Source organism: Anser cygnoides, chromosome 3 (assembly GCF_040182565.1).
Source record: "Anser cygnoides isolate HZ-2024a breed goose chromosome 3, Taihu_goose_T2T_genome, whole genome shotgun sequence".
Lineage (NCBI taxonomy): Eukaryota > Metazoa > Chordata > Aves > Anseriformes > Anatidae > Anser > Anser cygnoides.
The window spans coordinates 37707963-37735877 of record NC_089875.1 but is presented as its reverse complement, the minus strand read 5'-3'; the positions used below and the strand labels follow the sequence as shown (position 1 = coordinate 37735877).

At 37.7% G+C, this 27915-nt stretch overlaps 1 protein-coding gene across 4 annotated transcripts in view; it reads left to right on the top strand.

The window, feature by feature from the left end:
- CNST (consortin, connexin sorting protein) overlaps positions 1–27252 on the top strand; it is a 55476-nt gene extending 28224 nt beyond the window's left edge. For all 4 annotated transcript variants that reach the window (XM_066995523.1, XM_066995524.1, XM_048052103.2 and 1 more), the window contains 7 exons: positions 1638–1724; positions 2189–2303; positions 4488–4509; positions 4684–4780; positions 9181–10058; positions 18638–18773; positions 22963–27252. In XM_066995523.1, the coding sequence (XP_066851624.1) occupies positions 1638–1724; positions 2189–2303; positions 4488–4509; positions 4684–4780; positions 9181–10058; positions 18638–18773; positions 22963–23168 (1541 nt within the window). In that variant the 3' untranslated portion in view covers positions 23169–27252. The remainder of the gene's footprint in view (positions 1–1637; positions 1725–2188; positions 2304–4487; positions 4510–4683; positions 4781–9180; positions 10059–18637; positions 18774–22962) is intronic.
- Positions 27253–27915: the final 663 nt, after the last annotated feature.

Below are 27915 nucleotides of genomic sequence, written 5' to 3'. Positions count from 1 at the left end.
TGATTCACTAAGGTGCATCATAAATTCAAAAAAATCTGTGCATACAGATTATTTCTTTATTGTGTAATTTGTTACCTTTGTAAAAACAAACAAAATAAAGCAACTGGGCAATTATAATGATTAAATAACAAAGCAAAAGAAGCTCGGAAAGGTATTCTTGAAATTTAGCCGAAATATATTAGGCTGGAGTACAAAACCAGAGAAACTACTGTAACAATATTTTAAAAGAAATATGTTATGTAAAATATCCATCACTATCTTAGAGAACATCCATCAGAAAAAAATATATATATATTTATAATGCAACTTAGAAAAATAGAAAAATTCTGTAGAAGAATTACGGCTCTCCATGGAAAAATACAGTAAATTTAAAATGCAGTATACACCTGATGTGTGGAATTCAACACCACAATATAATACATATTTATGAAGGATATCCCTTCTGTACTTGCAGCCATCAGTTTCCTGAGGTTAATAAAGAACTTACTTTATCATGTTGCATAGTATTAATTATCCATGATGGCCATTTTAATTCATCCAGTGTAGAACTGCATATTTAACAATAATTTAGGGTTTTCTGCTGTGATCTGTAAGGCTCTCTCTCTGATCTGTAATTCTGTTTCTAATAACAGATATCTTGAAGGCAGGGAATATTTCTTCCATTAATATTGTTATTTATAAGCCATGCTATATACGTGTTGCATAAGGCTAAAAAAAAAAAAACAAGTACTGATGGTGTATTCACAATAATTACTTTAGTGTTTTAATTAGAATGAATAATGGATTTTTTTCTATATTACTATGAACCTCATTCAGACTACTACTATCCTCTGTATATCCTACTGTATATCCTACTCTGTGTATCCTATTGTAGAATTAAATTTGAAATAGCTGACAAAACATAGCTTTAAACAAAACTAACAACTGAGGGCTGATGGAACTAAAATTGTCCTAAACTATTGCGAATTTAAAAAACTATCAGTATACCTTTCTGAATACATTGGTAATGTTGAGGGGAGGGGAAAGAGTTCTTCATGTAGAAGAAAAGTAAAGAGAATCTTCAGAAAAAAGAAAAAAGGTGTCTCAGCTGTCCAACAGTGTTAAATGCAGTTGTTCAAAAGAGGGATGGTATCTTTGTAGAGTCTGAGTCGGGAAAGTTTTTTTTGTTTTTTTTTTTTTAATACTGTCACCAGCTGGTCAATAAGGAGGAGTTGTATTTTCAGTTAGTTATGTTTATTGACATATAATTGTATATCTTGAGAGAGGCATACTAGTATTTGTGTAATTGTTTTGCTTTTCATTTACCACAGATTTTATTTTCTGAAAACAGTTGTCAGCATAGTAACCTTTTGCTCATTTCTTTTCTAGAAAAACTTGCTGGCCACAAGAGATGGGTATAGGTAACTGCTGAAGAGAATAGGGTTTTCATTTTTGGAACTTACTTGGTTCTCATTTGCTGTATTCATGTCTGCTATTGTTTTCTTCCTTGCATAGAAATATAGATGCTAACTATTATTCATTTTGATTCAATAATGTCAAACTTCAGGTACTGACTGTCCTTTCAGATATGGTGTCAAATGCAAATAATTCATAATATGTTTGTGTATGTGTGCTTTCTTCTTTAACCTTCCATTAAGATGAGAAGGCAATGAAGTTCATTCAGCTTGAACGATTGTATCATGAGCAGCTACTTGCTAATCTTTCTTCCATACAGGAACAGTGGGGTAAGTGTAGGCTAAACTATTATAGTAGAAGGAAGAGATCATTTGTTTTATATTTCTAATTAATAGAGCTTGCTTTTTGCCAGCTTAAAAATGTTAAACAGCAAAAGTATCATTTATATCAGAATTTCTCTAACTTGTTATGAGAAAAGTAATCCTTCTTTGGATTCCTTCTTGCATATATCATGAAGAAAGCACGAATAGTTTATCATTCTTTATTCTGTCAATTGAGATTTTGATCAACAGTTGTTTTTATTTTTGTTTTAAGGTTGGTTAATATAATATTACGAAAATAAAGCACGTTGTGACAAAATATGATGCTTTTTACAAAGTCTGAAACAAGATTGTAGAGCATATGCAGAGGAGCTGTTAATATTTCTCTATGAATTAATTTAGCATTCATGTTTTGTGTTAAGCAAATATAACTCCTATAATACTTTGCATAAAAATATTTTGGTTTAATTTAGAAAGAAAATGGAAAACAGCAGTTTCTAGTCCAGTTAGAACGCTGAGGAATGCAGCTAAAGAACTGAGTAGTGAAGAGCTGGAAAAGCTTACTAAAGTTTGTTCTTCGCATCAACAGTAAGTATAAGAAAATATTACTTTTACAGTACTAATATGCTAGTGCAGCTGTTGTCTACTTACTACTATGGGTGTTTTTAAAAAGTCAATCCCAAAATAAAATCTGTATCCCATTGACTTCAGTGAATTTGCTTATAAAGTGGTTGCTGTTCCTGATATGCAATTGACATGTTTCAGTTACCATCAGTTTTCACAGTGTTCTCATATGATTTGAGGAATGTACAGGGACTAGATCTGGACTGTTTTCAGCAAATCATTACTCTGCCAAAAATGGAGTGTTGAGTTAATTTGTATTTTCAGCCAAAGTAAAAACTGGGAAATGTTCATTTAGGAAGAGACAGACTGCAGATCTGATGATGGTGCTTGTGCCTATACCTACTGTTCTAATCACTGTTTTTAAATACAGTTGCCTAACACCTCAAACTCGAGTACTCACAACTACTCAATAGGACTTCATTTGAAAATCTTTGACATTTTAGGACAATCACTAATGCTTTGAGTCATTCTTGTTACCTTCTGTTGATTTCATATGGGTTGCTTAAACATTATGAAGCAGCAGTTCTGTACTTGACTAGTGTGACAGTCTTTGGAAAAGTTAAGAAATCTTTGTTTGTACCTGCTTTGCCTGGTTCAGCAGCCTCACAAACCATTTTATCACAATATAGCAAACTTTTGAACAGTTCCTGGGGTACGCTTCTGGATAGTAACATATAAAGGATTTTACCCATTAGGAAGGCAAAGACCTGTTATTTCATGGGTGAATGTCTTACCCGCTAGGCCTTTTAAGGGACTGGTGAAAAAAGGATACTAGCTACCACTGAAAAATGATCGGCCAAAAGATGCCCTCAATCAGATGGGGAGAGAGAATTTTTCTCAAATACGTCTGCTTTGGCTTAGTCAGTTGGATGTAGCAAAAGCAAAAATATTCCTGTTGTTCACAGAGTGTGATGTAGCTTCCACATTTTTTCTGTGGGTGACAATACAGAAGTTGGAAAGCACCCAGGCTGACCATCAGAGCCCAGGCTGAGGTTGTTTGTTGTACTCTGAATGCATTTGGCGGGGGGAATCCCCAGAAAGCGTAAGCCTGCGTTTCCATGGGAGGTAGAGGCAGCTCTGGCACCGTAGCTGCAAGTTTTCTCCCAGAGCCTGCTGCTGCTGCAAGCTTCCACTCTGTGCGCCTGCAGGGTTCCTCAAGCTACATTTTATATATGTGACCTTGCAAGCCCACATGAAGATTAGGATTCAAGACTATTACAATTTATATGCCACAACTAGCAGCACCTCCCTAGGCACTGAATTCTCACCTTGTTGAGAATAATTTTGCTTTCTCCTTCTAATTCTTACATGCAGCCTCACTTTTAAATATAAAAATTCAATTATGTAAAATCATTCCTGGTTCTGAAGAACCCTGCAACTTGATAAAAAATGAGGATTCTGTTCATTTGCCATGATTGGTTCTCTGTATATAATATTACTTTTCCAGAACTCTCTAGGCAAAAGTCTATTTAATATATTTTTTTCTAAGCTTTATGCTCAATTTATTTTGCAATTAAAATAATACTTTAAGACAGGGTCTTGGAAAATATGAGCATTTTGCTTTTTAAGTTGAAAGCAAGGTACACATCGTGCACGAATGTTTACACAGCTTGCAAAGTCCACGCTATTAGCAATGCTGACTCACCTGCGAATCCCAGTGGAGTCAGTGGAAGCTGTTCTATCTTACAACAGCCAGAAAATATGTCCCAGTGTAAACAGTCTAAGGAGAGGCAAGTAAGGAGGTGGTGGTGGTGTTTTTTTTTCCCCTTCCTCAACCTCTGTTATAGCAATCAGTATTTTTAATACTAGTAGATCCTGTGTCCTTACGTGATTTTGAAAGTTGGCAGTGTTCTCCTTTAGCAAAAAGTTGTACAGGAATTTAGATCGCTTGATATGCTGCAGTAACTTTTAACTGCTTTCTTAAATAGGTGGGGCAATGTTTGGGCTAATTGGTCTTTTGATTATATTTACATATGGTACAGATCTGTGTTTGAAACTGTCTTAACATGCTGATGCCGTTTCAATGTTAGAAAAGTTCTGTGCTAATATTAGAGCAGAGAAAAGGCTAATAGGATTTCAGTGCCATTTTTTATGAAGAATGTTGTTGCTGAGTAGTTTAATTTATTCTTTTTTTCTTCATTGCTGCAGGCCACAGGCACCCAAAAATAAGGTAAGGAGCCATTTATGTGAATTTTGCTTTGCCAAAGATTGCTAATAAATTTACAACTAATATTATTAGACATGGTTTTTCCAGTTCAGTGCAGAACCATTTGAAGCTTGAATGTCTCAAGAAGTCACAGTATTCCAGTGCAAAAATGACAGGAAATGCTATCATATTTTACAGCCAGTAGCTGCAGAAATTACATGGGAAAGCGGTTGCTTGCTCCAGTTAATGGGATCAGAGGATTCAAAGAAAAGAGAAGCTGCTGCTTTTAAATCAGGTATGTGTGTATATGTATGTACGTGTACATGCATTTGTTTGTATTAGTAACTTTTAATTACATGTGCTACACTGAATTGGGGCTACATATTTCTTTAACAGCACAGAAAATTAAGGAGCTTTTTGGGTTTCTTGAAGAGAAAACTATAGTTTTGTTAATTTTTTTTTTGGTACACACTTTTAGGTCATTTTCATCCTTCTGCCTTGGGGAGCAGCTGCTTTATTTGAGAAACACGTTAGAATCATTGGGTTTTTATGAAACATTTGCAAATTAATGAATTGTTAAAATGGAGACAGAGAGGGAAACAGCATCATTAGGCCACTAGGCCGTGCTTTATCTTTCTCTCTTGCAGCAAAAATGTTCTCTTTATGCTGCACTCCGGTTGCCAAAAATCGCCTGAACTTCAGGACCTTTCCTCAAAAACAGCCAGAATTTCTCACAAGATGAGGGTTGGCATAGGTGACCTCCAGAGGTCCCCTTCAACCTAAGCTATCCAACAAGTGCATATTGGCCAGGATGTTCAGAACTTGGAGTTAATGAAAATACAGAATAGCAAAATGATAATTCTCTAGGTGTGTGGATTCTCCGCATCTTCGTCCTCTTTTCACTGTGACCACTATACTGATCCTTTTCTGTCTTAGCAACCTAACTAAAAACAAAACATTGAAAACGTGGAGCAAACATGCTTGACAGCTCAGAAAGCAGATCAAAAGAACTGAATGTCCTTTTGGTTTTGGATGGCTGAAAAAAAAAAAAGTACCTATAATTACATCATTTTTATTCCAAGTGGGAGCAAAAGCTTTCTGGAGAGCAGAAATTCTGACCTTTTGAAACTTCTGAATTAAGTAGCATTTTTTGTAAATGTTAAGATACAACATCTAGACATATTAAAATTAATGTGAAAGTAATTAATGGTGCAAATGGATTTTTTCGTGTTTTTCTTTTAATGTAACTCTTGTCAAAATGTCATCAAAACCTTTGGGTTCCCGTGAAGTGTTTGTAAATTAATAAAACTATGTATTCCATTATAAAGCTGTTCTGCTGAGAATTTTCCAGCAGTGCTGAATATTTTGTCAATACAAAGATAGGGGTATTTCAAGCCTAACTCAAGATTAAATGCTTAAGATTTACAAGAGATGCTTTTCACAAATTAGTACGTTCTTGAGGAAGCTATGACTCCTGACCCTGACAGATCTCTTGATCTGTTAAGACAGCTTGTCTTTTAATAAAAGCAATGGTCACTCAGTTACTACTGCCCCTCACAATGTCGATGTGTCAGCAGCATAGGGCTGAATGTTTTTGTCACAGTTAGGATTTGGGCAGGGAGGGCACTGGTATGAGCTAATACAGAAGATGGACAGAGATGATCCATAACTCTGGATTTATTTACGTTGCTCAGTGCTGGACAAAAGATATCCAAGCTGTGGGTAAATGATACAGTGCTCCATGGATAAGGACTAAAGTAGTATATACACGAGGCGGAATCTTAATTTTCTCTGAACCCCAGTGGAATCCTATACTATTAGAATTATACAGTTTCTAATATTTATACTAACCAACTAACCTGTTCAGCACAGGCCTTCTCACTGTGAACTTACAATGCTTATCTTCTGCTTTTGTCAGGTTTTTTTCCTACAACAGCAAGAACCTTTATTTATTTATTTTTTTCTCCCAACATTCTACATAGAAACGTATCTGCCAATATGAAAGGGAGAACTACTGAACTCAGCTGCTGGTAGTAAAAGTGTGACTTACGGTATGACAGTAAAAGGAAATGCACAAGTAGTTTGAAGACTGTCCTTCATGTGAATTCGTGTTCTATTACACTTTCCTCCCTGGCAGATTTTTTCTTTGATTCCACCGACAGAAAGGTCGGGCCCTTAAAGCTATGTGTGTATATTAAAAGATGAGAATTGATGCATACTATATCCATTAATTTATTTGGTTTCTAACTGAAAACTGTAGTGTTAATTAAAGATAATCATGTTCGTGTGTTTTATGAAATCATCTCTAGTGAAATGATGAATTTAATAAAACACTTTGCATAAATTTGCAGTGTGTACATATAACCCTATTTTCAAGGTGTCGAGAAACTTCTTACATACCCTGTTTTCTTTTAAGCCATAAAGGATTTGTTTTTAAATGGAAACGGGGACAAAGACTAGGGAAGTGTGAATTGTCCACTGGAAGAATGCCATCGTGTTCTCAGCACTCCCTGCTAGACTGCCCTGGGGTAACAGAATGAAGTGACTGCAGGTTTCTGTGATGAACAACGCAGGTGGCAATTTAATAGTAACTGTTTGGGGGGGGGGAAGCTTAAATTTCTATAAGTGCTTTTACTGGTAGAAGATTTTCTGTAGACACTTTGTTACAACTCCGACAGATAAAAATTGCTGCCACCTTGGTGGGTACATCTTCATTTAACTTGGTAGGAAAAAGCATCTTCTGTAATGTAAGTCTTCAAGTGTTTGTCTTAGCTTGCCTTGAGCATGTAGTGGGCATGAGTTGTCTAAATCAGGTGTTTTGAAGTAGGTGTAGAGAAAATACTGAAAGCTGCTGAAAATTTGATGTGCAATGTAATGGTGATTGTTACATCTCAGTTCCTGTACCTCTGCAGACAGATAACAGTGTTGGCGTCATTTATTACTGTCTTAGGAATAGAAGCCTGAGCTGAAGGGCCATCTCTCTTTGTAAAGAATTTGATTTAATTTCCGTTCCCATTTAATCTTTGATACTGCAGTTGGGGTTACCAACAAAGATGCCTGTTGTAATGTGGATGTATCCACTGGGGGAAATTGACAGATGGTAACAAAATCTTGTCAGAGTAATCCAGGCTGTGTTTGAACTCATGACCTATATGTGTAGGGCTCAATATCACGTTACAAATCCCTTGGGCTATCTACTACATCTGTACCTAGTTTTCAAGAAGTCCTGGTCTCATACCCGTTTCTTCATTCATAAGTTATGTTCTCTATATGCTCTCAACCATTAATGTTGTTCTTTTTGTCTGCATTTTGAGATGGTTGGATATTCTTCTTCAATTCCCAAGCCTAACTTTTCTATGCTGTCTTGTACTTCACTATGGGGGTAGTTTAGAATTTAATAAAATTGTGCCATAAACTGAAATAATGTGACTATTTCCTAAAAGACAAAAGAATGTGACCCTGTTTCGTGTAACAAGTGAAGGAAATTGCTCAGATTTAAAGTGTTTTAACAGGTGAGGGAGGGTAAGATTGTCATAGAGATATGATAATATCTTCAGTCCATCTTGTCAGAATGTGTACAGTTAATCAGGGCAGTGTTTAATCTCTTCGTTAATATATTCATGAGATCTTTCTGCTTTTGGCTGTGACCCAAAAAATGCAAACAAGCGTTTTCTGGAGGTAGGAATTTGTTGTTTGGAGTTATTACTATTACTGTAACAGTAGTCCTACTGTAGCATTGTCTTAACTTAGTTTTTATTAAAGTTATGGAAGAAAAAGAGAGTTTCTGTTATAGTTAGCTTGCTTTGGTATTCTAATGTTGAATACTCCTTTTCTCTCTTCATAAGCCTTAAGGGCAAGATCTGGCTTTGAGCTTCTCATAATGGTTAATGTCTCGTAATTTTATTGGCAATTTAGGCTGTCTACTCTTTCATTAGCAGATCATGTCAATGGTAGGTGAATTCACAAACTACATAGTATTCCTCTCAGCTCTCTCTGAAATTTCAGATCAGAAAAATCCATTTCTATTTGTATTGCAAATATGAATACAGAAATAAAACGAATCCAGTTGCATTTTTAATACGTAAACTAACTTTCAATTCCAAAAAGTAAATTGTTATGCAGTATGCTATGTAAAATACCATAATTAGATTTTTAATTTACCGTTAACTAAAGGAGCTAGTTACCCACTTAAAAGAATTTAATTTAAAATGTATTAAATTAGTATAATTTCAGTTCTTTTAAAGCAAATACAGAGATCTTGTGCGATAGATACACCAGCATCAAAATACAGGGTTTTTTTAATTGTTAAGTGCATGTGTCTGTACTTCAGGCCTCCATAATGTGCAGCCATATAAAATATGCTTTAGAAGGAATGTAGCTGTTCAGAAAGACACTTAAATACATATTTTGCTTGAAGCATGGGAGTAAGTCTGTTTCTCTTCAGGAGGGCACACTATCATGTGCTTAGCCTGCAAGAATGTGTGTAAACACTGTGTTAAATCAGGAGTCAGCTTTTCAGACTACTTGAGACTAACAAAGCTTTCATTCTGCCTGGAGCATAAGTACCTCCCGATATGGGAGCACGTTTTAAAGCATTAGCTTCCAATGTTACCAAATGATAATATATTCTCTCTCTCCTCTGCTGGTGCTTTAAATCATTTAAAAACACTGGAACTGTTTTCCTGTTGCGCGTAGGTACTGAAACTTGTCCTGGCATTGGACCAAAGAAAGAAGATAAACAGCTGAGCTCTCGTCCTCCAGGTGAAAACAAAACTGAGAGACAGACCGAGACAGCAAGCCTTTCGGTAGCAGCAGGAAAGGACCACATGGAGGAGCAGCACTGCAGTGCTGAATCAACATTGGAGCCACACACCCAGTCCACAGGGACAGTGGGCAGGCCTTCTTCGGGCTGTTTATCATCAGGGGATGCCGGTAAAGATAACAGTTTGCAGCTGAGAGAAAGGCAGCTCTCTAAGGATGCAGAAAAAATAAAAGAGACAGCTGGGGAGCCTGGAGTGAAAATCTCTCCTGGGCCAATGGTAGATGCTGTGGTTTTAACAGATGCTGATTATATGCCTACTGATTCGGTTTCTACTGATAAAGATGTACAAGCTGATAAAAATCTTCTCAGATCAAAACATGTTGCTAGCTCTTCAGAAATTGCTAGTGGCCAGCTCGGAAATAGTGATTTAAACCAGCAACAGAAACAGCCCGATGATGATGACGAAAAATCTCCCCAGGACAGAACTGCATCGAACGTGTGCTCTGGAAGTCATAAAGTGTCTGAGCATGAGAGTACTGCCCTTTCACGAGTATGCAAGGAAATGCAGAGAGCAGCAGGACAGGAGGAGAAGGTAAAAAATGAAGAACAAGAAGATTTTCTTCTTAGACTTTTAAATGGTAACATAATAGACACTGAAGAATCGTTTGCAAGCTTAGCAAACCAAGAGGATTTTGAAACTGTTCCAGATATTTCACCTGAACGAGCATCCTACAACTCACTGGAAGCTTTATCACTAGATGACAGCTTTTCTTCTCTTGATGAACTTGCAAGAAGGATAGAGATTGCAGAGGTAAATACTGTGAATCCTATAAAAGCTTCCATGTTACCTTAGTTAAAATATTTTAGTCATTGCCAACTTCAAAGTGTGTTAAATACTTGTCTTTTTTTTTTAATCTGAAAAGAAATCTACATTTATTTACTTGTTTTAATTCAGAAAAAAGTTCCCTTTTATCTCTTTGTGTCCTTCTTGCAAAGTGCTGCTCTGTGCCTCTAAAAACTATATTGATTTTTACATATTAGTGTGAACTCACTTTTTTTTTTCTACGTAGGCTGACAATTCCTGTTAAATTATGATTTTATTGAAGAGATCTACATAATGCCAATGATGTATCATATGGTTTGTTTCTATTCACAGAATGAAATTTGATTTTCTTTCCTACTCCTTATATGTGAGAAGAACTTCATACATAGTAAACTCTGTATATGCATGTATGGGCTTCTAATTTTGCCAAGCATAGGAAGTTTTGTCATTGAACCAAAAGTAAGAAAAAACTTCTAAGCCTCAACCGTCCTTTCTTTTGCGCTTCTGATAGGTCACAACAAGGATGAGTGCTACCTAAGCTAAAATGCTCTTCAGAAATACAGAAGTTTTATTGCTTCAGGACTTGTTCACAAAGTGTATGATTACTTGTTTGCTTCATTTGTCTACTGGTTTTGGTGCATTTGCACCTGTGGGACCTTAAAAGCTTTTCCTTTAAATGTAAAAATGTGATTATTGTGAAGTGATGTGATTTCAGATGCTGGAAGGGGTGGACTTGTAAGATGGTATCGTGTTAGTTTGTCTCTATTTTTAATGCATTTAACAATACAGCATCTCTTAGCAAGAAAGTAACAGTACTTCTCTATAGATCAGAAGCTAATGCATGGAGACCAAGAACCCGCGATTGCTCAGGGACTGCAGCCAAGCAGGAAACTAAATACCAGAGATCCATGCTGATGTTGTTACATCTTTGGCAAAATATCCATGCTGGAAACAGAGACCTAAACAGCTTTGTCTCCCTTCCAGCATCAGGCATCCCGATCACCCCTAAAACACCTTTTCTTTCTGTGGGATGTCAGGAAGCATACCACATCCTGTGACTGAGGGCCATGTATACACAAAGCTGGTTTTACTTCAGCTTTTTTGGATCCAGCAGTGGCTGTAAATGAACTCTTCACAACATGTGACGTGTACATGTGGGAACCCACATACATGTTCATTATATGTTATACAACTCTTGCACTAAATCCATTGGTTTATGTTCACTAGTTATAAAAAAGATTATTTTATTGACAGTCTGTGCTAAGACCATGTGGATGTATAACAAAAGAATAATTTAAATACCATCCCTCAGGATGAGATTTCTTTTGAGCCCAATGGAAGTTCAGCATTTTAAGCCACAGAAGAGAACTGTTCTGTTTCATGTAGAAAAATCCTGAATTAACCCTATAGCAGCTATTTTTAAATTGGTACGTTGTGCCATTTGCCTTTTAGAGGATTGGATAGGAAGCAGCATATTGATACTGCTAGAAAAGTTATGCTTGTATTGATTGGCCCAGCAATTGATGACAGTGATGCTTTACAGAGAATCTAGTGTCATTTCTAGTTTGCTGTCCTGCTGCTAGGACTGCCAGTACTCTGATAGCAGAGAGGAGTCTCTGGAGAGGTAAAAAGTACCTTGAGCCTTTGCGTAGCTTTTTTCCCTGCCGTATAAGGCATAATGTTGGCTGGCACTGCTGGGAGTCTTCTCCAGTCTTTCTTAGCAAGAGGCCTGATTTGTGTGTGAGGCAGGGGGGATAAATCGGGGAGAAGCAAAGAAGGGTTCATTTCAACACTGATTAAAAGTCATGATACGCAGCCTCTGAGGTGTTTTACAATACCTGAAACCACTAGGTGCAGCAGGGTGAGTTACAATACAGGCACAGCAGCCTGTGTTGTTTGATTATACATTTATATTTTGTTACTCCAGTTAATCTTATCACCTGTCATTACCTTAGGGGTTGCATTTCAGAAGTGGTGAGCACCTACAGCTTCTCTGAAAGGCACCAGAGGGTTTGGGACCTTTGAGAAATTACCAGCATTTGCTTTAAGTGGCTTTGTTTTATTGTCAAAGTAAGATTCCACTGATGACAAGCAGACTGATCTTTGCATCCACCCATAACATTTCTTTGTTGTCTTCCTTTTCCACCTTTGAATTTCTGTTGTTCAGGCTGTGGCCATCTAATAGATTACAATGTTTTCGTACAACAGTTATGAAAGAAATACCTAAAAAATCCATTGGTAGCCACGTGTGTAACATCAACAAATCCTTACATGAAACGTACCACAGTGACAATTAAAAAATTAACTTGGCTGTGATAAAAACCTTTCCTGGAGCAAGTATTTACAAAATTAAACAAATAAGTTAGAAGAGGGTAGAAGTGACAACTGTTTTGAAATAACCTAGGCACAAAAATCATATGATAGAGCAATGTAGGTGTAATATTAATTTATTGCAAATGGGGAATGGTAAGTGTTGTGTATGTATTTACAGGTAGGAAGGGATTTTTGGCCCCATATTGAGCAGTCACCTCACATAGTTCTCTAATTTAGATATTTTATGCCATTTGCTTTTCAGCTACCATTTACAATAATTAAAGAATGAAAATCTCCTACATTCTGACTCTGGCATTAAATTGCTACAAAAACTGGAAGAGTATTTTACATATCGGACTTACACTGCGTATTTCTTCACTAGGACAAACCATACACAGCAATGCGCAAATGACGGAAAATCACTGTCATTATATAGAAACTACATTCTTACAGCTAGCAAAGAGCTTTGGAGCACAGTCAGCAGCTGGGAGCAACAGATTTCACAAGTGTATAACCTCGTCTTAGATCTCTTTGCTGTCATTTCTGTGTGAATGAAATGACGTACCAGCAGTCAGATTGTAACTTCAGTAATGTAAGGTGCATTTTGCCATATGAAATACAGCTTTTTCTGCAAGATGATTAGGGAAATGAATAAAATCTTGATGCTTCTCTTAATGGCAAATTACCATTTGAAATTTCTTTCAGAAATGAAAAGTAGTGAGATTCCTTACCACAGCATAAAGTAGTAGTTTTTGGATGGCATTTTTTGTATGCTAAGACTTCAAAAAAACTACTGAGTACATACTGACTAGCAGCTGATTTGATTGCAGAAATGAAGTCTCCAGAAATGAAGTATGGAGACAGTGCCTTGCTGAGATTCCCTGTCCTCTTTTACAGCTTGGGTCCTGTAGTTTTGAGTTTGTGAGAGTTACATTTCTGCATGAAATGCTTACGTGGTGTCTGAGGAGCAGGAGGTATTTAGTTCTGTGTAATGGAGCCCCAACACTTGGCGGTAAGCACATTAACAGAAAAATGGCTAGAGCTTAGTTGTGGTATGAACACTGAATCTGATTAGTTAGCTCCTTTTCAAAGTCAAATTATTTATATATCTTATGTATCATTATATTCCTGCACCTAATGTATTTTATTAGCAAGGGGTTTGGTTTGCTTCTTATAGTTTAGGCCAGGGCTGTTTTGCCTTTTGTCAGTTTGTCATACGGCTATGCATGACTGCTTTAAGAGCCTGGTATTGCTAGAAATAAAATGTAGGCTTCTGCCAAGTCACTGAATAAGGAGTAAATCCCACAGAAGAATATACAAACAAAACTCCTCCTTGGGTAGCTCTTAGCATTTAGACCAAAATACTTCATAGAGTGAACTTTACTTCCTAGATCCCAAGTTTGCCGTGCCTCCAGTTTTGGGGGGTTTATTTACTTCTGCATGCTGTGACTGATTGCAAGAGGCAAGTGTAATCTCTTTTCTGTAAGAGTTCAAAGTGCAGGGCCTTACTTGTATAGTTTAGTGTGTCATATTTATAGAAGTATGTGTATCATAGTTGGAGAAGATAAGCATAATGTAGGAAGCTTTTTGAATAGTTTACCAGCAAATGCTGTTTTAAACAAGGAGAAGAGGCAGGGAGTTTAATTAGAGATTTATTTATTTATTTACTAGCTTATTTTATTAATATTGCTTATTATATTAAACCTTATGCAAAAAAAAAGTTTAAAACTTTTCTGTGTGAAGCAGAATCACTTTCTGTTCTACTGGTAAAAAGAGAAGAGCTAAAATATTTGTCAGACTTTGAGTAAATCAGTAGTCACTGCTGCTTTCCTTGCTGACTGCTGGTCGAAGTGCCACTATACACCTGCATTTCATTTGCAGTTTCTGGGTGGTTGTTACCAAAGGCCAGCAGAGCCGAGTAAGTTCAGTTACACAGAAAGTCCAACAGCATCTTTTGTTAATTATTTAGCTTAGAATTAAGAAAAGGTCCCGTGTTTCAGTAGTGTCCTTTATGTAGCTCTTTTATGTAACACAGAGCTGTTGGCTGTGCAGCCTGCTGCAGGCCTATGTTTTCCTCTTGTGGTTCAAGTCAAGCAAAGGCTTGACTTGTGGTTAGCTGTATTAACCACAGTTCCCTAGTTAGACTCCAATTTAAATAATGTTTTCTGCCTTGTTAAATTCCTCCTGCCTCAAACACTGGGATGGAATACTTCTAGTCTTGCATGGCCGTTAAGTCCCTGTCCTACCACTTTCCATGGCTATTTAATTAATGGGAGATGGATCTAATGTAATCCGCTTGTATATTGCTTTGAAAGCTTTCTAAAATAAAGGTGCAGAAAAAATATTGTGTTTACAGTTGTTTAAATTGAATGAGATTTTGTCTGTAGTGAGAGGGACACTATTCTTACATGAACATCTTAAGTTCAGTAATAACATACTAATGACTGAAAATAAAAATAAAATGTTGTGATGTGTGTTAGATAATTTTCAGCTGCAGTTGAGAACATGGTAGGAAAAAAGGTGTAAAAGTTGCTTTATGCAGAATTCCATATGCTTGTATTTGCGTTTGCATTTTAATAATAAACTGTACCCTGAGTAGGCTGCATAGTTCTGTAGGTGCTTTGCAGAGCAAAAGGAAAACCTTGATTCCAAGTCTTGTCACAGGCAGATGAAATATTCCGGGTATGGGTGCATGTCATGCAAAGAAGATATTCTGGTCAGAGAGCCTTAAAAATATGATTTATTGGCATTTTCTCTGCCAGGAGAATAATGTTAGCCATGCTGATTATATTGCAAAATCAAAAGACCTTGCTCACCCCTTTTAAGCAAAAGAAGGTGTTCAGAGTAGAGAAACTCGTGCTGCCTCAGTTAGGTCTTTTGCGTTTAGAAGTAATCCTGCAACAGTCGTGTATGCTGACAGCGAAAGTAAGCGAACCTCATTGTAGCATTGTAGACTTCCCTGCGCACGCCTTTTACATAACTGTAATCATTGAAACACATTTCCAGGTAATCCTGTCAGGCATAGCCCTCAGCTTTTAAGCTTGGAGGAGACGGAGCTTGTGACACAGTCATTCAGATGGCAGGAGCCAACATCTCCCTCCCAGGAAGGTCTGCCACGTGCTGCTGTTAGGACAGGCTAACAGGGCCCTGCCTGCCCCAGGTGATGTTCCTGACACGCAGTCCCAGCCGCTTGAGCAGGCGTAGCCAGCAACAGCTCGCCTGCTGCGTGGGTGGCTCGGGACGATCCATTGATCCTCTTTACAAAAGCGATGCCGTACGTAGAAGCTTAAAATAATCCACTCTTTAAAAGGACATAATGTCATCTCGCCCTCCCAAATAAATGAGTCAAATTAATACACGCCTACACAATCCCCCTCCCTTGTCACAACATGGAAGCATAAGTATTTATTTTCTGGCTGGCCTGATAAATTTTCGTGGCAGCTCTGCAAGGCTAATTTAACATCACCAGTAGACACTTAACCCTGGTGCACTTGTCTGATGTGATGAGAAGTTTGCAGGCTGTTGTTGCCACTTGTTTTGTGCCTCCACATACTGACTTAAACAATTTCTTCCCACCACCTCCACACTTTCACTGCTTTATAAGTAATTCCTTGCCTTGTTTCGTTAAATAAAACCATTCAAGCTCTTAAGTAGATAATCAAAAGGGAAAGTGAATATCAAAAGGGGAGTATGTCAATCTTATCCTCTCAGCTGTGTTTTGGGGAAAATTTTGTTATGGTGTCGACATATATCCACAATGGCCAGCCCTGTGAGTTGCTGAGGGCAAAAACTGAGGGGTATAAAATACTGCCAGAGCGGAGACATGCAAATTTAATTGCCACATTTACCGGTTGAAATGTTGCAAATGCCAAATGACATAGTTGGTGCCGTGCCTATTGGATTGTGCTCTCCATTGTCTGTGTGCAGTGCGCCATCTCTGATTATAGCATGCATTGATGCATTACATAAGCTTGTAGTATGAGCAAGTTTAGGACCGTAAGTTACAATGTCACTTGTTTTCTGGTTTTCTACAGCTCTTACAATTGCAATATAAATGAGCTTTTATGCGTGGTCTTCCAATTTAGTTAGGTCATGGGGTGGTTGACAGGCACTTGTCTGCAACTATGTTGTCTGGAAAGTAGTCTGTTTTTTCACTTAGTTTTTGTGAAAATTATAGGTATTTTGGGTCACGTCTCAGGTGAGCTGCAAAACCAGTTGCAAATGTGATGTTTTCTCATCTGTAGCACAAATTTATACAGATTATCTTTCAGTTTAACAAAGGTTATTGCTGATCTACAAGACAGGTTTTAGAAGGGGCTACTCAAATCTATGAAGAAATGGCTAAGACTTTTTCAGGTAAAGATGATCTCAAGATTAAAAAAAAAAAAAAAACAGCATGGTGACTACAGAATTAAGGAACAGGATTTGCTTGTGTTTGTGTTTCTTAGATAATACTTGTGTCAAACCTTAGTATCATCCATAGATTTTCTTCATTGCTTAAGCTGTTGTATTTGTAACAACTTCAAACAGCTAGAGTTCTTGTTAAAGTAATGAAAGAAAAATGCTAGCTGCTTTAAAGAGAATTTAAAAGCTCACAAGCGGTGAGTCTTACACTTAGTTTCACTGTATGCTACCATTAGCATGTAGATCGTTACACCTGTGAAATACCAGCATGTTCCTGAACCCCATGAGTTTGCTATAGCACAGTCTGTCAGTGGGTTATCATATTTGGCATATGATCCTGGAAGCCAGGTGCAGGGTTTAATCAGGTGACTCTTCCTATCTACAGCTGCTTCACATATATACTGCTGCTCTGGCAATTTTAGCTTTGTTTTTGGTATAATACATCCAAGTAATGTATCCTACAAATACAGTCACATCCACTTCCAGTGTGTATAAATGAAGATGTACAATGTTCCTGCATCCTTCTCACCCAAGCACCACTTCATTGAAGATCTTTTCTTTTGTGTAATTGCATCTATGTTTGGCAGAAATTGAAGGTAAATGGTATAGTCGAATGTAATGTGTAAGGTGCTGGCACCTGTTCTGGGTACCTTTGTTTGTATTAATGTTGTCCCCTACTTTACTCTTTCAACTTCGAGTGTTTTCTCTCCTCTTTTCTGTGACTTCAGAAAACTGGTTGGTGCTTTTGAATGGTAGGATCTAAGTGCATGGTAAATTTGCCATAACAAACAAAAACGTTTTCTGATATGTAATTAGGAAAAATTGTTTTCTTGATGGAGATAATTTTACAAAGGTGGGTGTTCTGTGTTTTTTAACTGATGAAAATTTTGCTGGGGAAAATTGAAACTGTTGTGATCTGTTTAGGTAGTCAAACACCTATGCTAATTAGTCCCCATCCATTTGGCACAGCACCATCTCATGACAGCATTCTCACTTTTCCATTATGCATTCTGCTTCTCATATTTATCCTACTTTCTTTTCTGTAGTCACTAGGAAATTACAAACTGCTGCTTGGTCTAACATCCTAACGTGGCTTTGTAGGAAGAAAAGTCTATACTATTGCAGTGAAGTCAAACGATACAGGAAAGGAAAGGAAAGTGACTTGTTGAACGTATCACTGTGCAAGTTGTTTGGGTGACCAACTTGTAGGGAAGGGTTTTTGAACTTCCGCTTTATCCTGAGAGCTTATTACGGTGTGGAGCTGTCATCTATCCAGAAGCAAGAAGATTTCTTTTTCCCCTGGTGTTTTCTCTTTTTTTGTCCCCGCTCTAGCTTGTTGTCTCCCCTAGGCAACCAATCACAACACTGAAAAATTAATCTCGCAGTAAGTATTTTTATAGTCTTTGCAGGATTATGTCTTTGGAGAGGCAGCAGCAGTGTCACTGACCTCTTACTGTCCTTGATGATAGTGTTTTTGACTAGAACCCTTCTCACCACTGCCCCAACCCATGTGACTTAGTAATATGAGTTTAGAAAGGAGCTGATGCAGTGAATACTTAGTGTGATCCAAACTATGCATGTTAACTTTGATAGCGATTAAAGACACAAATTGTCATCTTACTCAGCTACTACACAGCAGAACGATGCTGAAACTACCCTGCATGTTAAGAAATGGATGCATTCAGTAAGGGGTTTTTGCAAGTGCTGTAATGTTTAAGAAATGTGGTGTGGAAACCATTTATCTCTTTATCTAATTTACTCCCTAAAGCTTTTGTTACATAGATCCCATGCTTGGATTTCTCACATTGTACCAATCACTGTCAAATGATTTTGATAATTTTTCCTGATAGATTGCCCCAGCAGAAGGATTGGTGTCCATACTGAAGAAAAGAGATGACAGGGAAGGAAAAGCGATTGCTCAAGTCCAGCAAAGGCAAACAAAGAGAAGAGTCCGATTCCAAGAAATGGATGACACTTTTGATCAAGGTATTTTAACGCTGTTAATTCACGGCATGCATGTGATGTTGATCTTTTTGTTCACAAGAGCAAAGTGGACATTGATTTTATGTAGTACCTTGGCTTTTTAAAACTTAGTCAAGTGAAAGTTGAAGGTGATTGATCAAAGCTTATTTTATAGCGGGTTTAGTTATCAAGAATACGGAAGAAAGGGTACAACAGATACATTTCTGTTTTAAACTCATTTGGAACAAAGTCACAGTTTTTTTCCTCTAGCTGAATGATTCGTGAGGGACATGTAATGTCCCTTCAGGAATGCTTAGTGCTTAGGGGTGGTAGGTGTAGGTTTTCTCCCTGAACCTAATCCATGTAGGTAAAGAGGAATGCAAAAAGAACAGGTCTTCTGTGTTTTGTCCACAGATAGCTTTCCAGCCTTTTCTATTAGACCATGGGATCGAAGAGCATTAGATTTTAATCCTGCTTTATAATTAAACATCTGAATGAATTTGCTAGCTAAATTTGCTAGAATTTGGCTAAATGCCTTGTCTTTTTGATGGGCTAACTAGCCTCACAAGAAATACAGTATATTATGTTGGTATCCTTTTCTTTAGCATAGTTTATTGTTGTTACTACAGAAGCCTTGAAATATCAGCTTCTGTAGAAATTCTGTCTTTAAACAGAACAGGCAGGTGAATGTCTGTGTTGTGTTTTTGTTTTTTTTTTTTTTCACATAGTCCAAAAACTCACTTTTCTTACTTTGAAGGAATTACAGCATCTCATCATTTTGTCCTTTGAGACTAGATATAACTTCTATTTGCCAAGATCATTTAAACCAACAAAAGAAACCCTAATGAATGTATAGTAATGAAGCAGCAATTTAACATTTTTTCTCCCCTTTGAAGTGGTAATTGTTGGGTAATGGTTATTGCTAGTGGCACAGGTAGACAGACTTGGCTCTTCTCGCTGTGACTACAGATTTCAGGAGAGGAAGTTTGTCTCTGTTTTCACCAGCCAGTACTGACTGTTCCTAGTATACCTCCCACTCTGAAACTAAGAGTAGTTAGGCATGCCCTGGAGGGGAGAGATTGAAAGTTATTCTGGAGTACTGAGGGTGAATATTGGTAATGCAGAATTTCCAAACATCCTAAGCCAGTGTAAGTTGTGTTTGAGGTGAAGGCTGTTTCTTTGGTTGGTAGAAGCCTTTCTTAGGCCTTTTGGTTCTGCTAAAATTAAATGGAGTGCAGATGCTTGATCAGTAATGGGAGGTTTCTTCTCTGGTATATTCAGACTTGCTTGGTAGGATGGTTGAGAACAAGAGTAGAAAAAGATCCGTCTTAGGCCTGATGTTTTCCAGAAATTGAAAACTGGCCACTGGATGTAATGGAAAGGTGTTTGATTTCACACACAAAACATTGTCTGCTTTTTGTGAAGTAAAATGGAACAAATAACTCCAAAGGAAAAAGACCCATGTATCAATATGTCTGTTTTTTTCTCTCTCCCACAAGACCTAGAGAAGAGTCTAAAAACTAAGAATGTGGGGACTCAAGAAAAAGAGGTTTTCTTAAGCCTTTGGTTTCTATTGTTCCTCCAAATTAAGATTTATTAATTCTCCTCTCTGAGAGTTGTAATGGTCAGCCTCTCCTCTTAATGATTATCTGAAGTGAAAGCATATTGAGAACTGGGGGAAGGAGAGGGAAAAATAACACTAACTGCAGAATTAAACTGGTATGAATTACTACTAAAAAGTTATCCAGCAATATTGTCTTGTAGGTATTGCTATATAGAGAAAAAATACAAAAAGGAAAAAAAAATCAGGTAACATTGCTTAGCAGAAATCAACCAAGCAAGCAGTTAGAATCTTAAAATAACATATAAAGTGAGTCCATTAGTTGCTTAGTTGCCTCTTTTGCAGTGAACATCATGTTTTCTGTGTGGAAGGAGATTGCTAGGTAATTCGCACTATAATATATTGTGGGAATTTATGAGCTTGTTATTTTGGCATCCCCAGAATCTTTTAACATGCAAGAGTAAGATTTGTAGAAGGAAAAAGAATCAAAGCTTTATTAGTGGGCTGTGCTAATGCTTTGTGTTGTGATCAACGTTGTCTCATTGCCTTCCCTTTTTTGGGTCTGTCTGTTGCCTTGTCTAATTCTTGCATCTAAACTACTTGGAATAAGGACTAGCATTCTGATTTTAACTAATGCATTACTTATTCAGTGAGCTGCTTGCCCATGAGCAGAGTTTGTAGATGCCATAGTAATACTAGTTCAATTTTTAGCAATGCAGTTAACACTTGAAACAACCTCTGAGGACAATTCTCTGTCAATTCAAATATGTAAATCAAGATGAGCTGCAGCTGTTTTTCATGTATTTACATGTAACATACGTATATATATAAGCAGATACTCATTGCATTAGTTATGTTTGTCAATACCAGAAGTTGTAGCTTAATTCTTGAACCAAACACTCTTTTTTCCCCGTTATGTGACTCGTGTTGTACAGAAGGTCAGAGCAGGTAGCTGAAACAATCTGATTTGACCCATAAACATTGCCAATGTATGCGACTTCTTTTCTTGGGTGTAGCACGGTTGGTGCCCATACTGTGATTAAATTGTATGAAATGAATATTTATCATTCCTGGTTCACCAATTAACTTTTAAATTGTTGAAATATTAATTTTTTGTTTGTTATCTCTAACTCCAGGAATTCTCCTCTATTCACTGAACTCGGTTATTCAGTAAATATTGCACTGTCACTGTTGCCAATTCCTACAGCATTTTACTGAAATGCTATAATTTTAAATTTCAAAAATTATAAATACATACCTCTGTGCCTATAGTATATGTATGCTTATACATACATACACTTACACACACACACACCTTCAGGAATCTCATGAGTTTATATCATTGTAATCCTTTCTTACCTTTCTGCCAGTCTCTACCTCTTTTATTATTCTCAATATACTCATAAATTAGTGATATTTTAGTCCTAAAGTTTGATCAAGTGCCAAATAATTTTAAAGGTATCAAGATATTGAACATTTAGTATTGTTAATGTGGTGATCAGTTCCACAGAAGTATTTTGCAATCAGAGCTCTCTGAGATGACCCAAATGCTCTTTGCAGCCCTAAAAAAGTTGGAGTGAGAAAAGGCTATCTGGTGTAAGTGGTCTCTAATAGCTGAGGCACTCTAGTGCTCTTGAGTCATTTCAGACAGAACTCATGTTTTTCCTTTCTTTAATTTTTTGTGAAATGTTCCATACTCTGAGAGCCTGTAATACTTTACTGTTTTGCCATCATTTTAAGTAAAGCCATATTCTGTTCTGCAATACTGGCATAGTTTCATAATACTTCAGTACAGTCTGCTGGAGAAACTGAGCAGAATTTTAACGCTTCATGATGTTTCCCACATGCTGAAAAGAAAATCAATTTACTGCCCAAAAAGGAGCTTATTGCATCTTTTTCTTTAAATTATTTAGAAACGATTTATCTTTTAAATAAAATTCCAGTATTTTCTGTTTGTTTGGTTGCGTGTTTTTTTTCCCAGGACTTAATGATTCATAAGGAAACTTGATTTTTATTACTATTACTTTAAATCAGATTAAAAAAAAAAAAAAAACTTGAATTTTTCCTGTTTCTCCTCCCAGATGTAGGGTGAAAGGAGTTCAGAAATGTTCTTAGAGCCTCTTCAGTCTGACAGAAAATGCAGACATTGTTCCTGTGAACAACTTACCAAGGATAAGTGAGGTGGTGAGGGTGTAGCAGCACATCTGTAGCCTCTTTATTGGAATAAACAGTCACGCAAAGAGTTACTACAGAATAATGGAGATGTAACTAACCCTTGACGATAGCCTACCCTGAAGTTTTTGTCTCTATCCTTATGGTCAAAATGTGAGAGTAAACACAAGCAGTTCACCATATCACAGTCAGTGGCAGTACAAATGAAGGAAGAATGTTTACATTTGTTCTGTTTTCAAAGCTGTAATTTAATTTCACATATTTCTGTGAAGGAACACTTTGGTTCTGTGACATTTAAGTCTGTTATACTTCCATGTGGACTGACTCCACAAGTGATACTATCAAGGACAGGGACCCAGGTTGCAGGAAAGGCACTGTATAATTATTTATGGTTTCCAAAAAGAATCTTAGGTTTTCTCACACATGTTCCTATTGCTTCGTATGGTTCTTTATACAACTTTTCTGCTCTTCTATTTGCAGATGAAGTAGCTGGTGGCTCCTGTATTTTGCTGATCCTGCTGTGCATAGCAACTGTTTTCCTTAGCATTGGAGGAACTGCACTGTACTGCAGCTTTGGTGACATGGAATCCCCGGTGTGTACAGATTTTGCAACCAACATGGATTTCTATTATACCCAGATATTGCAGCGTGTGGAAGAACTTAAACGCTGGATAGCCTTCTCCTAGTTGAAATGAGCAGAGACGGCACATTGAGAGCTTACCACTGATCATTGGTAGAAAAAAAACTGTGATTTCAAGTTCTTGGTAACACTTGCCACCTGCAGGTGTATGTGATGATGTACTTACACTTTTACTTAGAAATTGAGCAAAATCCTAGTTTAGCATTCAGGTGGCAAAATGTTCACATCTTAAGCTGTAGCAGCGTGGTGTGGGAGAATAAAAAGTCATTCTCTTCACCCTTTTAAGATTACACAAGCAGCTTTTCAATAACTTGAGCAAGTGAAGAAGAAAGAAGAAAATTAACTGTCTTCTTGTACTCTCTCATTGCCACACCTTGTGTAAGCAATCTCTGGAAGCTTAGTTAAAGGGCAGCTTTGATTTACAGCTGTTTGTGCAAAGGTGTTGCCTCCAGCTATCATGCAATAAGTCTGTGTTTTATGAAAACATTATTTTTCTTCTACGTCTTACTATTTTTCTCCATTTTAATTCTCCTGGTGAGCCACGTAATAATTTGGGTGGAGTGAGAAGAGTGCAGCAGCATTCACAGAGCCCTCATTTGGTGAAAACAGGCTGACCCTGTATATTATAGCTTATGGTGAATATCATGAGTGGGATAAATCTGCTGGCAGATTTCACAAAACTTCCTGGAACTTTACTCCCGGTGTTGTGTGGGCTGTTCTAGAAGTAGAAGGATAAAAAAAGAAATCATCGGTCTCACTAAACGCAGAAACAGGAGCAAGATGTTTAGTAAATTATTCATGTTACTGTAGAGTGGCTTTGGCCAGTTTTAAAGGATGTGGTAGTAGGTGTTGGGCTAACTGGGTTTTCTGTCCAGCTATGTCACTGACTTACGGTAATCACTTTGTGCCTCAGTTTCTCCTCCGTAAATGGGGAATAATGATCCTTGCCTTTGTCTGTGAATATTTATTGCAATTAGGGCTCGTGTCTGATTCTCCTGCAGCCCGGCGGAGCACACAGGATCACTGAACTGTGTGGCTGCAGCCTCTCTCACTGAGTGAGCACTTATGTACAGTGCGACTGATCCAACAGAAGAAATTCAGAGGCTAGCTTGAGATCCGCAGTATGTTGGTAGTCCAGGGCACTCATTCCAGCAGAGAAAGCACATTTGCATCTATTTGCCCTCCAGATCTGAGACTCATATTGTAAAATCTGCTCTCTTTTTCTACCAGCTTTAAATCAGTAAAAGAGTCGTTTTAAATGGGTATTTCTACCACCTGGTGCTCAGCCCTTTCTGTGTGGTATGTGAGAGAAACACTGACGTGACGGCAAAGGTCAGAATTAGTGACACAGGCCTTTGGCCCACGCTATGGTCAAAATGTGGCAGCTGTTTTCGCGCAGAGCACGATGCTGATGGTGGTGTGTGAAATGAGTCCTTCACACCTCAGGAAACAGCAGTTTTGAGGGGTCTGCTTCGCTCCGCTCCGCTCCCATCTCCAGCTTATTAATGTTGTATGATGCAGTTCCTTCAGGTTTAGGATGTTATTTTGTAAACTACTACAAAGTGAAATCTTCAAGATATCGCTCAGAGTTATAACATTAAACGATCATGCTTTCTGCCATTTGCAAGCCGATGTCCCTCTAGTGAGCTTGATTGTTCCTAACGCACTGTTATACTTAACAGGTTTTTAAAGTGAAAGTTAAAATCATGTTTTTTCTAGAAAAAACTGCATGTATGATTTCTTTTTCGGTTTTCACTGCTGAGGCTTGATTTATCTATAGCTTAGAAAGCCTCATGTGCAGCTCTATATTAAAGTAGCAAATTTAAAATACCCAAATTAAGGAAAACTTTTGCTTTCACAATGAAACTTATGAATGGTAGTTTGGCATATTTTTTGTTGGTTATTCTCAGAGCATTATAAAGCTGGACTAATCTAAGGGAGAAAGGGAGAGATGCTTTTGTATTTTAAAGTGTTACTGGCTGGTTCAGTGTATTATTTTAATTTCCGGTTTATGTATTTATTTAGTTTTTATTTTAAAGAAAAACTTAATTTTCTTCTTTTTTTGGTAATTTACTCAGAGTAATTAAAAAGCATGCATTTGGTTAAAATATATATTTATAGTGATTGTGTAGTTAAAATATATTTTGCATTTCTGTAACTTTGCATTGAGTGTTTCAGGATATTAAGTTTGTTCCTAAAAGACAACTGTTGATTTCAGCTTAAAAATCTGTTTAAGTTTTTGTGCACTTCATCACCAAAAAGATCAAGAGGTATATATAGAACTATTTATTCAAAAATATATGAGATATGAAGATCGAAGATCTTCTACGTTTGTTTAATTAGAACTATTTTAAAATAATTATTTTATTTAAAACTGTAAATCTATTTAAAGTCAAAGCATTTTTTAATAAGCGGTTCAATTTAAAATCCACGGTCCAAATCCTGGTATGGCAGCTTTGTGTTATATTCCCAGTGCAAAGATTCGCTAACATCAGCAGAACTGCCTACAAGAAGACCATGAAGGGGTAGCACGCCACTTTACAACATGCATCTGAGAAAAAATGAGTTCCCAGATGTTCTGTGTAGCTCAGCTACCTTACACTGGTGCTGTAACGTGGAGCATCTCTCCCGCCTTCCTGGCCTATGCCGAGGTACCGCTCCTGCAAGGTGTCTTGGGATTTGAGGGAGCAGAAGGAGAACATTCGCACAGGCTGCCCAGCTCCTCGTCTGAGCTCTTCACTCCTCAGTTGCAGTTGAGGACTTGAGTCTGGATCTAATTTCTGTTGGCATTCCTTTATAAGAAGCGGATAGTACTAACTCTTGCTTCGCCTGACAATTCTGCTGGTACACACAGTTTGGATGGTCTGTACTACGTTATCAGACTTGCAGCTACCAACGTAAAAGATGTGCTTGCTTTGAACACCAAAGAGTGTGCGGTTTGGCTTCGCGTTGGCATTCCCATGTGTTCTGTTCCCTCTTGATTGCTAGTGACATTGCTTCCACCTGGATGGCCTGAGGGGTGAGGATCTTAGGGAAATCCAAGCTGAAAGTCGATCTGAACAGTTATCCTCATCTGAGGATTTTGTGGTAGAATAGTGCTGAACAGCAGCTAAGACTGAAGTAGGAAGCAAGGAGAGGAAAAAGGCTTTTTCTCCCCGCTGTGCATCTGTAAAGCCCTTTGTGTGTAAGTTTTCATTTACTCTCTTGCCTTCCCTGCCACTGTCTGTACGGTTGTTCTGCTTGGCAGTAGAAGAAACATTGTGCCAGTGTAAAAATGTTTGTAGCCAGTAGGAAGATTCAGGGAATGGTTCGGTACTTGGCAGTAGTTAAAACTAATTTCTTGAAGGATGACTGGGATGTCAGGGTGGTAGTTCACCTTCAAAGATGGAAGTTGTGGGCACTTCATCACCTGCCGCACTCTACCAGAAACCCCACCTTCCAGTTTATTCAGTGTGTCATTATTTTTAGAAAGGTTCTCGTGATAGAGCAAAACAAAGAAAACTCTTTGTGCCCATTCAGCATAAGCTGCCAAAAAGAGCTTTCTGGTGACATAATGAGCATCCTCACCCCAAATAACATGAAGCACACCAAGAAAAGCACTATGCTGCAGCATAGCCACGCTGTACCACAGGCTCGTTTTCAAGCAGTGTCAGTAAGGAAGCGTTTTCACAGCCCAGATGTGCCAGGAGAAGCTTGTAATCTAGACACAGCCCGTGTTTTAAGATTTGTCCAGTATCTTTGCTCTCATGCTTGGAAAATGCATAGCACTGGTCTCACACAGCGGGAAGTAGCCTAACCAAAGGGAAGACTCTTGTTAGAGTTCTCTGGGAGGAAAGGGCAAGCTTGAAATATCAAATGAGCAGAGTAGATTGGAAGTCCAAGTTCTTGTGTGATTGGGCACTATTCCACTCAATAACCAAAGGGGATGCTACCCTCCCAGGAAAATATCTTTGCCTACTTTGTACCATAATGTAAAACCAAGACCATCTGAAAGGACTAATAACCATTTGTAACAAATTTAACTTTAGCTACTTTTAGCAAAAGGAGTAAATAATTGTTTGAAACCATCACCCAAGCTTGTAATTTAAATACTGTAGCAAAAAAAAATAAAAAATATCCCAAAGAAAATATATGAATCTTTTTGGGTACTGTTATTTTTAAATATATGAAAACACTGAGATGATGTTATGTGAAATTCAAGTAGTATCACCAGCAGTATCACCAAGGAGAATTTTATGATCAAACCCAAACCAGAAGGGTAAATGAGGATAAAATGCATAAGGTTTGGTTTGAGTTTTGGTGAAATGTAGGTTTCGTGGGTTTGTTGGTTGGTTTGTCTTTGTTTTAATAGCTAAATGAAAACCCAGCCTCTTCACAGAGCATGGTTTCTCTAGACAGCTGCGTTTAAAGTACTGAATTGTTACCTTACTTCTTTGCTCCAAAAGAAAGTATTGGATGGTAAGTTTCAGAAATGCTAGGGTGGGTGACTTGCTAAGAGATCACAGGGCAGTCCGCTCTTTGAGTTCAATTGAACAAAACCAAATCAACTCCAACTCTGCCCAGCCCAACCCAGCTGCCTCCGATTTGAACAGGAGCGTGCCAACGCTGCGTTTAGCAGCATCCCCCTTCCTTGGCTCTTCCCCCATGAGCCGCCAAATGAGGCCACCCAGGATCTTAGACTGGCTGAAAAACTAGTGAAATCCTATGAGGAAATGAGTTGGTTTTGTTAATCTTGTTCTGTTTTTCTCATCTTTCTGTTTTATATTTTGTAACTGTTCTTCACAGCCAGAAAA